Here is a 14,375-nt window from a genome sequence, read left to right as displayed (position 1 = left end):
CATTTGCTAAGTTAGAGGATTCTCAGGAATCTGAATTTAATCCGAGCACTTAAAATATCGGTTTAGTGGGAACTACAGCATATTCTAGATCAGGGGAATTCCACATTTTGAATAGCTCTTCACTGTCCCAACGGTGCATGGATGAGTGAATGTTTTCACTGCAGACCTGCGATACAGGGGCAGGTGAAGAGACTGAGGTCGGCCATACTGGTGCCCCCAACAGTCTGGACTAGGACAGCGATCCCAACTCATTCAGTGTGTTAGAACTACAACTTCCGGCCTGCAATGCGAGCGACCCCCTCGATCCTTCGTGATTTGCCGGTTTTGGGCCTGCTGATTGGTTGTAGGAGCTGCTCGTTAGACAATAGTCAGGCTCTGATTGGCAGGGTTTCTGTGGAGTGCCAGAGCCTCAAGCTTGCTGTGCTCCCAGAGGCAACATGGTGAGTGCCCCTTGGCGTGGTGGGCCCTGAGCTGCCAGATCCCGCAAAAGAGATCCAGGGAGACACTGAGGGGACAGGATCCTTTGTGGGGACTGGAGACTCTGAGGGGTTCGATGTCACTCTGAGGGTCGTCTTATCCTCTCTGAGGGCGCGGGTCTCGCTGCGGGTCCTGGACGTCGGGGTCGGGGGTGCTGAGCACGCCCGAAGCCCTGAGCTCTCTGAGCGTTCTTGCAAGCCACTGGGGGACGTTTCAGAGGCTTGGAGTCCTGCCGAGGTGTCGTGGTCCCAAGGACCCAAGCACGTTCCGAGTCCCGCCAAGGTGGTCTGGGGTCCCATTGGAATCCACTCTGGGGACCGGGGTCCTTCGAGAGCGTGGGAGCTGTGCAGACGGGCTCCATCGGGGCCCCCTGCGGGTATGTCAAGGGCATGGGGAGCCCCCGAGAGGTGGGTCTGAGTGGCCTCAAGGCTGGTCAGGATCTCAAAAATCGAAGGCAGCACAGTTGGAACCCTTCGCCTCGGGAGCCTCTGGGTCCGTCCCATTGAGTGTCTTTAAACTCGGCCCGGCCCCTGCAGTCCAGGTCGGTGCCAGGAGGAGGGCGAGACCCCTGCAACGCTGAGCGGAGCAACTAGGCAGAGGGAGGGATATAGGTCTGGAGGGGCCCGGAGGGCGTCCTGGCCCCGCGTGGGGTATCCCTGCAGAGGGGCGCTGTGGTGAGCCTGAGGAAGAGCCTCGATGGGGGGCGGTGGAAGTGGGGTGTGGCTCCAGGCCGGGGAGCAGGTCGCTGTAGGAGGTGAAGGTAAGGGAACGGGATGGAGGGAGGTCACATTGAGTTTGAAAGTCTTGTGTTCGAGGATAGTAGATTCATGGAAGGGCTTTGAGTAGGGGAGGGACATGGACTAATGGAAGGCTCCAGAAGGTCCTTGGAGACTTCCGCAGAGAAGGGACTGCTGCGGGGCGGGGCTGTGAGAAACATCCCTGGCCAGACCTCTGAACTTAGGTGAAGGGATGCGCACCTCCTTGCCCTCTTCTCCCTTTCTTTCTGTCCTAGGTGCAACATGAACCAGGGTCCCCTATAGGAGGGTGGTGGGTCAGCGATGAAGAGCCCTGGGGTCAGGAAGGGTCTGTGAGACCCTAGTGGTTGGGCACAGGGAGAACTGGGGAGCGAGCCAACTTTGAGAAGGGATGGTCTCCAGATGGGTCGACCCTGCTTTGCAGGCTACATAGCAGAATTGGGGAGTTGATTGTGGACCACCTAAAGCAGGGTCTGCAGGAGTGATGGGAAGGTGACAGGGTCTCTAGGAGAGGATCTGGAGGAGACATTGGTCTTTGAGCTCAGCAGAGAGGTTTGGTCTGCAGGTGCCCGTGAATATGGGTCATGCTGGGCTGGGCCTATGGATAAAACCCTGGTTTGGGGGTCACAGATGAGTGCCACAGAGAGAGAAAAGATGGCTGGGCTCCCCCAAACCCTGATGTTTGGACAGCATCTGGTGGGAGGTACTGGGGGCGCAGGAAGGAGATGGGAAGGGGTTCTAGGAAGTGTTGGGCAGTGTAGAGGCCTGGCCCACCTCCTTTAGAACTTCCCATGGAACTGCCCACATGGTTCTTTGTGCTGGCCTGCCACATGGCACTGGGGTAGGTGGGAGGGCAAGCCATGAAGATTTGGAAACTAGGAAAATGGCACTTCCAAACTCTTCATTACTAAAAAAGATTTCTGGTCTCAGTTTATCTGTCACAGACATAGTGAAAACATCCTTTGAATTGTTTTATTTTATTTTAACTTTTGGTGCTGGGGTTGAAGTCAGGGTTTTACGCATGGTAAGCCCACGCTCTAACACTGAGCTACACCCCTACACCCACGTCAGTTATTTATTTATTTTAATTAATGCATTTGTTTGCAGTGCTAGTGATCAAACTCAGGACATCGAACATGCTAGGCTAAGTCCGTTATTATGATGGATTCTCAGCAGTCTTTCTGAATGATTGCTAGGCCCAGTATTCCCCACACTAGAGCTTTTCCTGTTAAATTTAGCTTATTTTTTTTCTGAGACCATGGTGGGTAGAGAATGGAAACTAAATTTAGCTTATTTTTACCTGATCCAATGATTATTTTTAATACTCAGTTAATTTTAATATTAAGGCATCTTTATTTCATTTTAGATTTTGGCTATACCAGAGTGCTAGTAGTCAGCTCTCTGGAGCACCCAATTTTATATAATTACATAATTACTGATAGCAAATTAGTATTTACTGTATTCAGCTTTAGACTAATAGGTAGATGTTTTGAATTATTGCTTAAAAGGTTGTCATTTGGAACGTGGGAAGAAAATTCCTAATTTCAGAAATTAATAAAAGCATTTTTTTAAAAAAAGAAAAGCATGTACGAGACCCTGTGTGTGAGGCCCTAGGTTCCTCCACCCCGCCCTCTTTATATATATAAGATATATATATGTATTTTTCCCCCCCAGTACTGAGGATGAACCCAAGGGTACTCTACTACTGAGCTACATCCCCAGCCCTTTTTATTTTTAATTTATTTGGAGAGAGGGTCTCGCCAAGTTGCTGAGACTAGCTGTCTTCCCACCTCAGCCTCCGGAGTCGCTGGGATTACAGGCATGGGCCATCGTGCCTGGCAATATACTATAAAATATATATATGGACCTCCCCATGCATATTTATGGCACTTAAACTGGTAACTTAAACAAGCGTTAACCAGAGTGTAGATGGCTTTCCGAGAAGGCCGATTACAAAGTGAGGGAGAGGGGGCCAGGGTGCTGGGTCCACCGGGGATGGTTTAAGGTGGCAGAGGTACAGAGACACCGATGGTGCACAGCCGGGAGCGCAGAAGGTCGGGGAGAGTTGCTGCGCGAGGTCGTGAGGAATATGTGAAGCACAATAGGAAGCACTCCATTTCCAGATGAGGAAGCGGAAACTCAGGCAGATTAATATCTGAAATTCATAGTAGAGGCGGAGGTGAGCCTGAGCCAGTTCACCTTCTCCACCTTCCCCATGCAGCCGGGACGCTAACTTGCTCACAGGGCTGGGTAGGGCCAGGCCAGGTGAAGGTGCGGGGTGGGGCCAGGGGTGGTCTGCTCTCAGCAGAAGCTCCCCAAGGTTGAATCTGGGCTCATTCCAGTCCTTTCCCCAAGATGCCACGCGAGCCAGGCCTCTTGCCTGGCTTTTCTATAAATAGCCTGCGTTCCCTGGGAGGGAGCTTGTGACCTTCTGGCAAGCACTGTCCATCGTTTCCCCTCCCTACAGGCTGTCCTTGGAGTGCAGCTGGTGGTGACCCTGCTCACTGCCACCCTCATGCACAGATTGGCTCCCCACTGCTCCTTTGCACGCTGGTTGCTCTGCAATGGCAGGTGAGCCCCGCCCAGCTCCCAGATGTGGGAGGAGCCCGTAGGGCCGCGCCCCTCTGGGTCCCCAAGCCCAGACTTTACATTCCACTGCGTTTTTTGAAGTGAAAGGTAACAACTTTATTGAGGTACAATGAATGGCACTGCTGGATGCATTTTGACAGATGGAGACACTGAGAAGCCATCGCCACACCCCAGTCTCCTAGTCCTTCCTCCTTCCTATAATCCACGCTCCTCTTTTTGACCCTGCTTGGGTCTTTGAATCTTTCTGAGAATATGGTGGAAACTAAATTATCTCCCTGGAGTTAACCTGCAGATTCAGGGGTGTCCAGGACCCCCAAGTTCACTGGGCCTGGATCTGTTGTGCAGTCCACCCCTAACCATTTGCTGGGAGGCCTTCCCCTAGACCACCCCCACCCAGCCCTCCAACTCCTGCACCGGGATTTGGGACTCTGCTCATCTGTCCTTGCTGGAGCTTTCCTGACTGCCTGTCTGCCCTCAGTCTGTTCCGATACAAGCACCCGTCAGAGGAGGAGCTCCGGGCCCTGGCTGGGAAGCAGAAGCCTAGAGGCAGAAAGGAGCGGTGAGTGAGCCCTCCCCATGGCGCCCCAGCCCTGGTGAATGGCTCCTGCCCATGGCTTCAGCCTGTGGGGACATAGGACCTCTCTCCCACACTTTCAGTACCACTTCGGGCACAGGTAAATCGGTGGACCACATTGTGGGGACAGGGTCATGGTCAAGTTATCACTGAATATTTATTGACCTTTCTTGCTCTTGGCCAGTCCTGTGGGTGGGAGGTTCCCACACCCTGGTGTGCAGAGGATACCCGAGATGGAGGCTTCTTCTGAGTTCTGAGGGTGGCACGGTAGAGCCTCTGAGGGGTGGTATGGGATGCCACTCTCACCTGTCCCTTGCCCCATTCCTTGTCTCCATGTCCCCAGGTGGGCCAATGGCCTGAGTGAGGATAAGCCCTTGTTGGTGCCCAGAGATGCCCCATTCCAGCTGGAGACCTGCCCACTTACCACTGTGGATGCCCTAGGTAAGAGCCCAGTGCTGGTCCCCAAACCTCTGGCCTCATGGGTCACCCAAAGGGGTATGGGGAGGGGACTACCTGGGTGGGCTGAGCCCGTGCTCTCCACAGTCCTGCGCTTCTTCCTGGAGTACCAGTGGTTCGTGGACTTCGCCGTGTACTCGGGCGGTGTGTACCTCTTCACCGAGGCCTACTACTACCTGCTGGGCCCAGCCAAGGAGACCAATATCGCTGTATTCTGGTGCCTGCTCACTGTGGCCTTCTCCGTGTATCCTTCCTCCCAGTTTCCAGGGTGGGGCAGGAAGGGGGCATGTGGGAGCAGGACCTGAGCTTCCCTGTCCTCTTCAATTGGTATGCCCATGATTGCCGGTTGTGCCATAAACATCCCCCAGATTCAGTGACATAAAGCAGCCACCTTGCACTGTGGGTTAACCCATCTTATTCCATGGGCTCTACCTGTACCCAAAGTGGTACTAGAGATATCAGGAAACCAGAGGGGGCAGCTTGCTTAAAGTTGGCTCATCCTCATCCCAGAACTTTCTACCATACTGTGTGTTAAAGCAAGTCATCAGGCCAACCCCATTCTGCAAATTTTGTATGAAGCTGCACAGAGAGCAGAGCAAACTTTGGGGACCCAAATCTGAGAAAGTACAGAGGGAATATCACTCAGTGGAGGGGCTTTGGAGACAGTAACTAGTCTTGAAACCCACACTGGTTCTAAAAATTCCCCTGGGTCACTATGAGGGCAGGTTGGAGACCCAGTCCTCTGATCCTTTCCAAGGGACCTGGATGTCACCAGGAGGGTTGGGTGAAAGAGGCAGGGTCACCTGGAGGGGAAAGTGCACAGCCTTTTTAAAGTTTTTTTTTTTTTTTCGTGGTACTGGGGATGGAACCCAGGGCTTCCTGCATGCTAGGCAAGTGCTCTACTGAGCTGTACCCCGAAGCATGTGCTGATCATTTCAAATTGGCTACAGGTAACTCCAATGAGTGCCCTGGCTCACACCCTGAACTGTGACCCCAAACTCCATACCACTCTCAAGGTGGATTTGTGCAGAGCTGTTTGTGTTCTGGAGTTGGGGACCCTGGCTGCAGTGGTGGAGCAGGGGTACCAGCCCTGTTCAAAGCCGCCTTAGCTCCACCCCCCAGCAAGGTGTTCCTGACCGTTACCCGGTTGTACTTCAGTGCCGAGGGCGGTGGCGAGCGCTCTGTCTGCTTCACCTTCGCCTTCCTCTTCCTGATCCTGTCTATGTTGGTGCAGGTGGTCCGGGAGGAGACCCTTGAGCTGGGCCTGGAGCCAGGTGGGTATAGTCCTCAGTGTGGGGCCACGTCTCTGTCACTGGCGGAAGCTGCTCAGGGCCGGTGTTTAGCTGGCTTGCCCATCCAGCGCTTAGAGGACTTCTAGGGCTGGAGCAGTCTCTGCCAGCAACTGCAGAGGTTCATGAGCCTCACAGGCTTGCTCCTGAGTCCCCATTGGACTTTGGGGACCAGAGGAGGTCCCCTTTCACTATCTGATGGAAGCACCAGGCTATAGCCCTTCAACATGAGTACTGTGTCAGGTATTCCAATCTGTCCTCTGGCAACCTGCGTTTAATATTTACCTATTCTAATTGAATTTGGAGAAATAGATAAAAGATATAAAATTCATAAGACACAGAATGAAAGTTACCACTCCTCATGTTTCTCCTCCCACCAGAGAGAACCTAGGATGCCAATTTTGTACTCACACAAAATAATGCCTCTACACCTTATCTTTTTAAAAAGGATAAATATTGGAGACTGTTCTTTTTTTTTTTTTTTTTTTTTTTTTTAAGTGGTACCAGGGATTGAACTCAGAGGCACTTAACCACTGAGCCACATCCTCAGCCCTTTTTTTTTGAGATAGGATCTCACTAAGTTGCTTAGGGCCTTGCTAAGTTGCTGAGGCTGGCTTTGAACTCATGATCCTCCTACCTCAGCCTCCTGAGCTGCTAGGATTACACGCATGCACCATGCCTGGCTGATGATTGATCTTTGGTGCCACATGTAATATAGGGTTTTTTTTTTTTTTTTTTTTGTAGTACTAGGGGTAGAACCTAGAACCTTGTATACGTTAGGCAAGTTTTCCACCACTAAGCTATATCTCCAGCTCTTTTTATTTTATTTTGGGACAAGGGTCTCTTTGACCTTGAACTTCTGATCCTTCTGCCTCAGCCTCTAGAATAGCTGGGTTTAGAGGCCTGCGCCACTGCACCTGGCCTGCAGTGTAGTTTTCAATATCAGCTACAAAGTATTTTGTTTTATTGATATTCCGTGATTGCTTAATCAGGAATTTATGATAGATCTAAGTGTTTTGCTCTTGCACATGGTTTTGTGCCATAGTGTTTATGTGTCCTAAGAAAGTGCACTTGGGATTGGGGGTGTGACTTAGTGGTGAGGCACCTGTCGGGCCCACATGAGGCTCTGGGTTCCATCCTCAGCAAACACACATACACAGAAGTGCATTTGGGGTTTTGATAATGTTGCAAATGTACATCACACTTCAGGAGAAGATGTAGGAACGTGCCTGGTACCCCACATCCTCTCCACCCTGATTCCTTAAGCTTTTTTCATCCTGGGTGATCTGACGAGTGAAAATATATGTGAGGTTGAACATCTTTTCCTATGTTGAAGAGATACAGTAATGAGCTGCATGTAACCTTTTGACTAATGGACCACATATGTAACATTGGTCCCAGAAGATTTTATCACCTGGTAACATAGTAGCCTTCTCAGTTTGGTAAGCATATTCCTGATGTAAACCCCAGGATAGAATCATCTAATAATGCATTTCTCAGAATGTACTCCCTGCTGATAAGCTACCCATGCCCGGTTTTGAAAAGATCTCCTGAAATATGTGATATCCAGACATCCTGAGAAGGTCTGTTCAATTTCTTTTTGCCTGGATTTTTTTGTTGTGGTTTTTGTTTTCGTCTTGGAGATGCTGAGGATGGAACCCAGGGCCTGGTGCCGAACCCCCAGCCCTTGCCCAGTTTTATTTACTAGGTGTTAGTCCTTTTTTTGATTGTAGGAGTCTTTTTACTCTGTGATGGTGTCTTTGGGCACACAAAACTTTTCCATTTTCAAGAAGTCAAATCTATCTATGTTTTCTTTTTTCTTTTGCCATGCTTGTTATATTTTATCCAAGAAATCCTTGCAAAACCCAATTTTGTGAAGCTTTCATCAGGCTGTGTGTATTTTTTCTCTCTCTTGTTGATTTGTAGGGGTTCTTCATATATACTGGATACTGATCCTTTTTAACATATGTTGCACATGCTTCATTGTATCAAATGTGACCCACACACACGGGCCTGTTTCAAGAGTAGGTTAGATATTTGTTACTGGGACAAAATACCTGAGATAGTCACCTTAAGGAGAGAAGTTTATTTTATTTTGGTTCATGGTTTCAGAGGTTTCAGTCCAGTAGTCATTTAGCCATTGTTGTTTTGGTCCCATTGTGAGTCAGGACATCGTGGAAGAAGCACATGGTGGGTGAAAGCTGCTCACCTGGTGGTGGTCCAGAAGCAGACAGAGGAATGGGCCAGGTCCCAACATCCCCTTCAAGGTCATGCCTCCAAAGGCCTAACTTCATCACAGTAGGCCCACCATCTCCCAGTAGCACCGCAGGCTGGGGACCAAGCCTTTAACATATAGGCCTTTGGGGAAACTTCCAGATCCAAATCATAAGAATGAGCTACTGATAAAAGATCAAAGGGAGTTACTTAAACTATTGCCTGCCATCAGCTGTCATACATATGCCAATTTCAGAAAAGATAAAATGTGAAAAAATCATATCTTGGAATTGATTAAATTTCCAATTTATGGTGTGTCTACTTTCTCTATAGTGCTTCTTTTTCTCTTAAAAATATTTTTTTCCTAAAACATTTTATTTTGAAAAACTTCACAAATACAGAGAAACCAGGCATAGTGGTACACACCTGTAATCTGAGGAACTCAGGAAGCTGAGGTAGGAGGATCTCAAGTTTGAGGCCAGCCTTAGGCAACTAGTAAGACCCTGTCTCAAATAAACATTCAAAAGCCTGGGGATGTGGCTGAACGGTGGAGCGCCCTGGTTTCAATCCCTAGCGCTGTGAGTGGGGGGAGAGTTGTATTTGTACTGAATCGTGGATCCCATTTGCTTTTCTTTTGTTCTTTCTGATTCTTCTCATTCTGTGTAGCTAGGATCTCTGTATTTTAGAGCAGTCATGGTATGCTTCTCTTCTTTTTTCTGATTTTTTAGTTGACTACTGTTTAGGTTGCTTTGTGTCACTATGAAAGCATACCTGAGAGAATCAACCTAAAAGGAGGAAAGGTTTATTTTGACTCGTGGTTTTGGAGTTTTTAGTTCATAGTTGGTCAGCCTATTGCTTTTGGGTGAAGTAGAACATCAGAGTGGAAGCATGTGGTAGAGGAAGTGAGTACCTCATGGCAGCTGGGAAGCAAAGAGAGAGAGATCAAATGGGACCTGGGCCCCATTCTCCCCTCAAAGCACACATGACCCCAATGACCTAACTTCCTTCCACCAGGCCCTCCCTCCTAAAGGATCACCACCTCCCCATAGCTTCATGGAGCAGGGACCAAGCCTATAACACATGGACCTTTGGTAGACATCTAAGATCCAAACTACAGCAGCAGTCTCCTAGATCTTAATTTGCAATATTTCAAATTTTATAGCATTTAAGGCTATAAATATTTTACAGAGTCCCATTCTGCGCCCCCCCCCCCCTTTGTCTTTGTCTTTTTTGTGGCACTAGGAATGGAACCCACAGCATCATGCATGCTATGCAAGTGCTTAACTACCAAATTACACCCCTACCCACCCCTTCAGGTTTTTGGTTTTGTTTGCTTGGTTGATTTTTTTGGTACTGGGGATTGAACCCAGGGCCACTACTATTAAGCTACATTCCCAGTCCTTTTTATTTTTATTTTGAGACAGAGTCTCCCTATGTTGTCAAGGGTCTTTCTAAGTTCTTGAGACTCCCACCCCTCAAGTTTTGACATATTTTTCATCATTTAGTTCTGGGCATTTTAGCATTTTCATTATGATTTTTTCTTTAACCTATGGATTGTTACATACATGTTTTTAAACTTTCAAACATAGACCTTTAAATTTTTCTTATTTATTCCCACCTTAATTGTATTGTGGTTACAGAAGATGAACGACTTGAAGTAGATTCTTTTAAATCTGGTAAGATTTCGCCGATGGCCTCAATGTCACCACTTTTTGTGCTTATTCCACTTGTTCTCTAAGGACATATATGCCCTTGTTCACCATGTCTAATAAATTAAAATCTTCCTTCTTATCTGTGTTTGACCTGTTGGTCAAAAGAGGGTCAATATCCCTCTGGATGGAGCTCCCTATTTCTTTATGGAGTTCTGTCAGTGTGTTCTTTATTTTGAGACCTATTTACAAGGTGTTTACAAGTTTGGAATTGCTAGGTCTTTCTGATAAGTCAGTCATTTTATAATGATTTATTGATCTCCTCTCTCTCTATAAAACTTTTTGGTCCAGTTTGTCTTGTATTACTATAGGATCTCCAACTTTCTTTTGATTAATATTTGCTGTATCTTTTAAATATTCCTTTTCTTCCAACCTTCCATTGACCTTATGTAAAGATGTGTTGTCCTTTAAAAAACATGTAGCTAGATATTTTTTTTCCTTCCTTCTTTCCGTGTTTTCCTCCCCCCTTCATTTTCCCTTTGCTTTCTTCCTTTCCTTTTAGTCTGTCTTGTGCTAGGGATAGAACCTAGACCCTCACACGTGCTAGACAAACAGTCTACATCCCCACCCTCTGTAGCTGGATATTATCAGTGGAGTCTGACAGTCCTTATCATTTAACTTAAAACTTTAGTCTGCTTACATTTATTGTGCTCATGACATGTTTGACTTGGTTTTTACTTTCTTATTTTTTTGCTTTCTATTTATTCTTTTTCTGTTGTAGTTGACATTGCCTGTCAGCCTAATTGTTGTTCCTTTATAGGTGATCTGTCTTAACTCCCTGGCTGCTTTATGATCTCTTTGTTTTTGGTGTTCCACAGTTTCACTACAATATGTCTAGGTATGGATTTCTTTTTATTGATCTGCTTTGAAATATTTGTGTGTCTTATTCATCCTGCATATTTCTTAACCATCATCTTCCTGTAACTCCTGTATTCCTTCATTCACTCTCTTCTCTCCCTATGTGGCTCTAATTTAGCTAATGCTGGACTTTCTATTCTGTCCTTTTTGCCTTTTAGTCTCTCTTCATCTGTTTAATCTTCTGAATTACAATCTGATTTCTTCAGATTTATCTTCCAATGCATTAATTCCTTCTTTGGCTATTTCTAGTATACCATTTAACTACCTATGATTTCGATATTTATATCCTTTAGAAGAGCTTAATTTAGTTCTTTTGCAAATCTCTCCAGTCATCTGAAGGTAGTCTCATGGTGCCCATTTGGTGAATCCAGCTTTTATTTTCTTATTCATTTCCCACAAAATTAATGGCTCTAATTTCTGAAGTCCTGGGGGTCTAAGCTTATCTTTTTTTTTTTTTTTTTTTTCCTGCCAACTCTGACTCTTTTTTGCAGTGATTTGTTTTCTTGTGTGTTTGGCAATTCTCATTGTGAACTCATATTTATATATTTGCCCAATCTGCAGAAAATTTTGGTTCCTGAATTGAAAATTTTTTGGTCCAGGAGATTTTGGTTTTCTCCCATGGGAGCCCTTCATCCTCCTTTAGATTCCTTTGTGATCCAGGAAGCCTGGACTTAACAGCCTCACCTCCTGTCCCCAACCCAGTAATAGGTATTCTTTTATTTCTTGAAAGGAGCCCTGCAGAGCTGTCTGTGCAGGGCTGGACATGTAGCTCCGTGGTATAGTGCTTGCCTGGGATGGCCCAGGGTTCAGTCCCCAGCACTACAGGAAAAGAAAGTTATTTTCATGCCTGGCCCAAGGCCTGGCCACCACTGGTGCATTCGTACTCTGGGAATAAAATACAGTCTGGGAGAGGGGAGGCAGAGCAGGTTACAGACTCTGGGAATCCACTCTATCCCATCCTCTTCTTTTCTTTCCCAGGTCTGGCCAGCATGACCCAGAACCTGGAGCCACTTCTGAAGAAGCAGGGCTGGGACTGGGCGTGAGTCCTGGAGATGGGGGGTTGGGGCCAGGGGCGAGCTGGGAACCCACAGGCTGGTTTTTGACTGGCTGTGGAGCCCCCTTTGACCTGCTGTTCTCCCCAGGTTCCCTGTAGTCAAGCTGGCCATCGCGTGGGGCTGGCTGTGGCGGGCTCCGTGCTGGGTGCCTTCCTTACCCTTCCCGGGACTGCGCCTGGCCCAGACCCACCGTGATGCACTGACCATGTCCGAGGATCGGCCCATGTTGCAGTTATGTGAGGCACCTGGTGGGCGTGGGGACTAGGGGACTTAGGGAAGGGGTTGCGGGGATGCCCAGGCCTCACTCTCCTCTACCCTCTGCACCTGCCCCCCAGGTTACTTCTTCATACTAGCTTCCTGTCTCCCCTCTTCATTCTGTGGCTCTGGACGAAGCCCATTGCTCGCGACTTCCTGCACCAGGCACCCATTGGGGGAAAACCCTTCTCCCTGTGCGTATTGGGTGGGACTGGGAGAGAGGCAGCTGGAGGACCCCTCTGAGGCCCATGGAGGAGCAGGGGGAGGTGTGGGGGCGTGGGGAATTGCCTCATTAGGCCCCTCTCCAGCCTTTACCACGCTCTCTGCAGGCTGTCAGACTCGGCCTTTGACTCGCTGCGTCTCTGGGTGCTGGTGGCGCTGTGCCTGCTGAGGCTGGCCGTGACCCGGCCCCACCTGCAGGCCTACCTGTGCCTGGCCAAGGCCCGCGTGGAGCAGCTGCGGGAGATGAGGCCGGCCGGGATTGAGGCCCGGAGTGAGATTCCTAGCGGCGGGTACGGAGGCCCCAGGCAGGAGGAGAAACCTGAGGTTCTGGGTCTCTTGGGGGTGGGGTCACCTGAACAGGAAAGGCCCCCCTACTGCAGTCACTTCCTCTACCTGCCCTGCAGGTGGTCCGGGTCTACTGCTATGTGACCGTGGTGAGCTTGCAGTACCTGACGCCGCTCATCCTCACCCTCAACTGCACGCTGCTGCTCAAGTCCCTGGGTGAGAGTCACTGGGTGGGGCAGGGGCGGGGCCTGGGCAGGGGCAGGCCTGCTGATTGGTGGGGGCGGAGCCTGGGCCCCCAGCCAGACCTGTCCTCTTTCTCCACCAGTCACTCCTCTGTCCTCTCTGCCACCTTCTTTCACAGGTGGCTATTCTTGGGGCCTGGGTCCAGTCCCCACACTGCCCCTCGCCCGGACCTCAGCCAGCACTGACCCCGTCAACCCCGGGGAAGACGAGGCCCAGCAGACTGCGGCCCGGATCGCGGGCGCCCTGGGCGGGCTGCTCACGCCCCTCTTCCTCCGCGGCATCCTGACCTACCTTATCTGGTGGACCGCCGCCTGCCAGCTGCTCTCCAGTCTCTTCGGCCTCTACTTTCACCAGCAGCTGGCGGGCTCCTAGCCTCCCACAGACTTCCCTGGACCTCTGAAGTTTGGTCCGGGGCCAACCAGACATGGCCTGCCCCTCCGTGTGTGCCTCAGTGTCCCCAGCTGCAAGGTGCAACTGGGACTCCCCACAATCTCTGCAGTGCCTGGGCTGTGGCCCCCTGTGAACCCTTGAAAACTGGCTCTCCAGGGTCCTGGAGCAGGAGTGTCGGAACCCATTGTCCCCAAGTGTGTGTGTGTGTGTGTGTGTACACGCACATACAGGTTTGAATGGTGGGTTGCTCTTCTGAATAAATAAAGGAGCAAACCACTTTGTACCAATAGGACACATGGCTGGTGGGCTGGCTGTGCAGGGTGCATGGCCTCCTGTGAGGCGGCCTGGCACCCATCTGGGTAGTGGGTGGGGTCAGGCAGGAGAAAGAGCAGGGAGAGACTGAGCAGCGAAGGCGGGGGGGAGCGGAGAGGGCCCAAGTGATGCTGTGTCCAGAGAAGCTCCCAAGGCAGGCCGAGGAAGGTCAGGGAAGGACCAGAGAGCTGGGGCACAGCTCAGTGCCAGGCCCTGGGTTCCATCCCAGCACTGCAGGAGAGAGCTGGAGAACTTCCCAAGCCGCAAGGAAGCTGGCCTGGAAGGGGAGGAGGAGGAAGGGGCAGGAAGAAAGGAGGGGGAAGGAAGGGGAGGGAGGAGGTGCTGCTGCTGCTGCCTTCCACCTGTACCCGGTGGCTGCTGTCATATGAAGGTCGCCCATAGGCAGGCAGGGACGTTGTACGGTCATGGTGACCCAGGGGAAGGACATGGGTCTGTCCTGTGGCTTTGAGGCAGGAACCTGGGGTGTGTGCACCTGCGCATTATAACACGTGTGTTACAAAGCCTTTCTATGTAAAAAGTATTTTAGGAATAAAAAAGACAAGTCCACCATTTCCTTCTCCAGAGTGACCTAGCGATCGGCTCGTGATCCACAGGGCCTAGTGATCGGCTCTTCCTGTGGGGCCCTAGTGGCTCTGCCAACGTGCCAAGCACGCCTTCCTCAGGGCCCGCAG

At 49.8% G+C, this 14,375-nt stretch overlaps 1 protein-coding gene across 1 annotated transcript; it reads left to right on the top strand.

Moving 5' to 3' along the window:
• Window positions 1–399: 399 nt before the first annotated feature.
• TMEM161A (transmembrane protein 161A) lies at window positions 400–13,737 on the top strand. Its single transcript, XM_079116232.1, is given in 15 exon segments — window positions 400–440; window positions 3,700–3,803; window positions 4,300–4,380; window positions 4,739–4,836; window positions 4,939–5,095; window positions 5,974–6,125; window positions 11,900–11,960; window positions 12,064–12,083; window positions 12,086–12,135; window positions 12,137–12,207; window positions 12,312–12,425; window positions 12,561–12,735; window positions 12,737–12,841; window positions 12,843–12,954; window positions 13,100–13,737. Coding segments are annotated over 15 exon segments (1,557 nt in total). The 5' UTR covers window positions 400–437; the 3' UTR covers window positions 13,354–13,737.
• The last annotated feature ends 638 nt before the right edge of the window (window positions 13,738–14,375 follow it).

This window comes from Sciurus vulgaris (genome assembly GCF_902686455.1).
Source record: "Sciurus vulgaris genome assembly, chromosome: 16".
Taxonomy (NCBI): Eukaryota; Metazoa; Chordata; class Mammalia; order Rodentia; family Sciuridae; genus Sciurus; species Sciurus vulgaris.
This window is presented reverse-complemented; position numbering and strand designations above follow the sequence as displayed.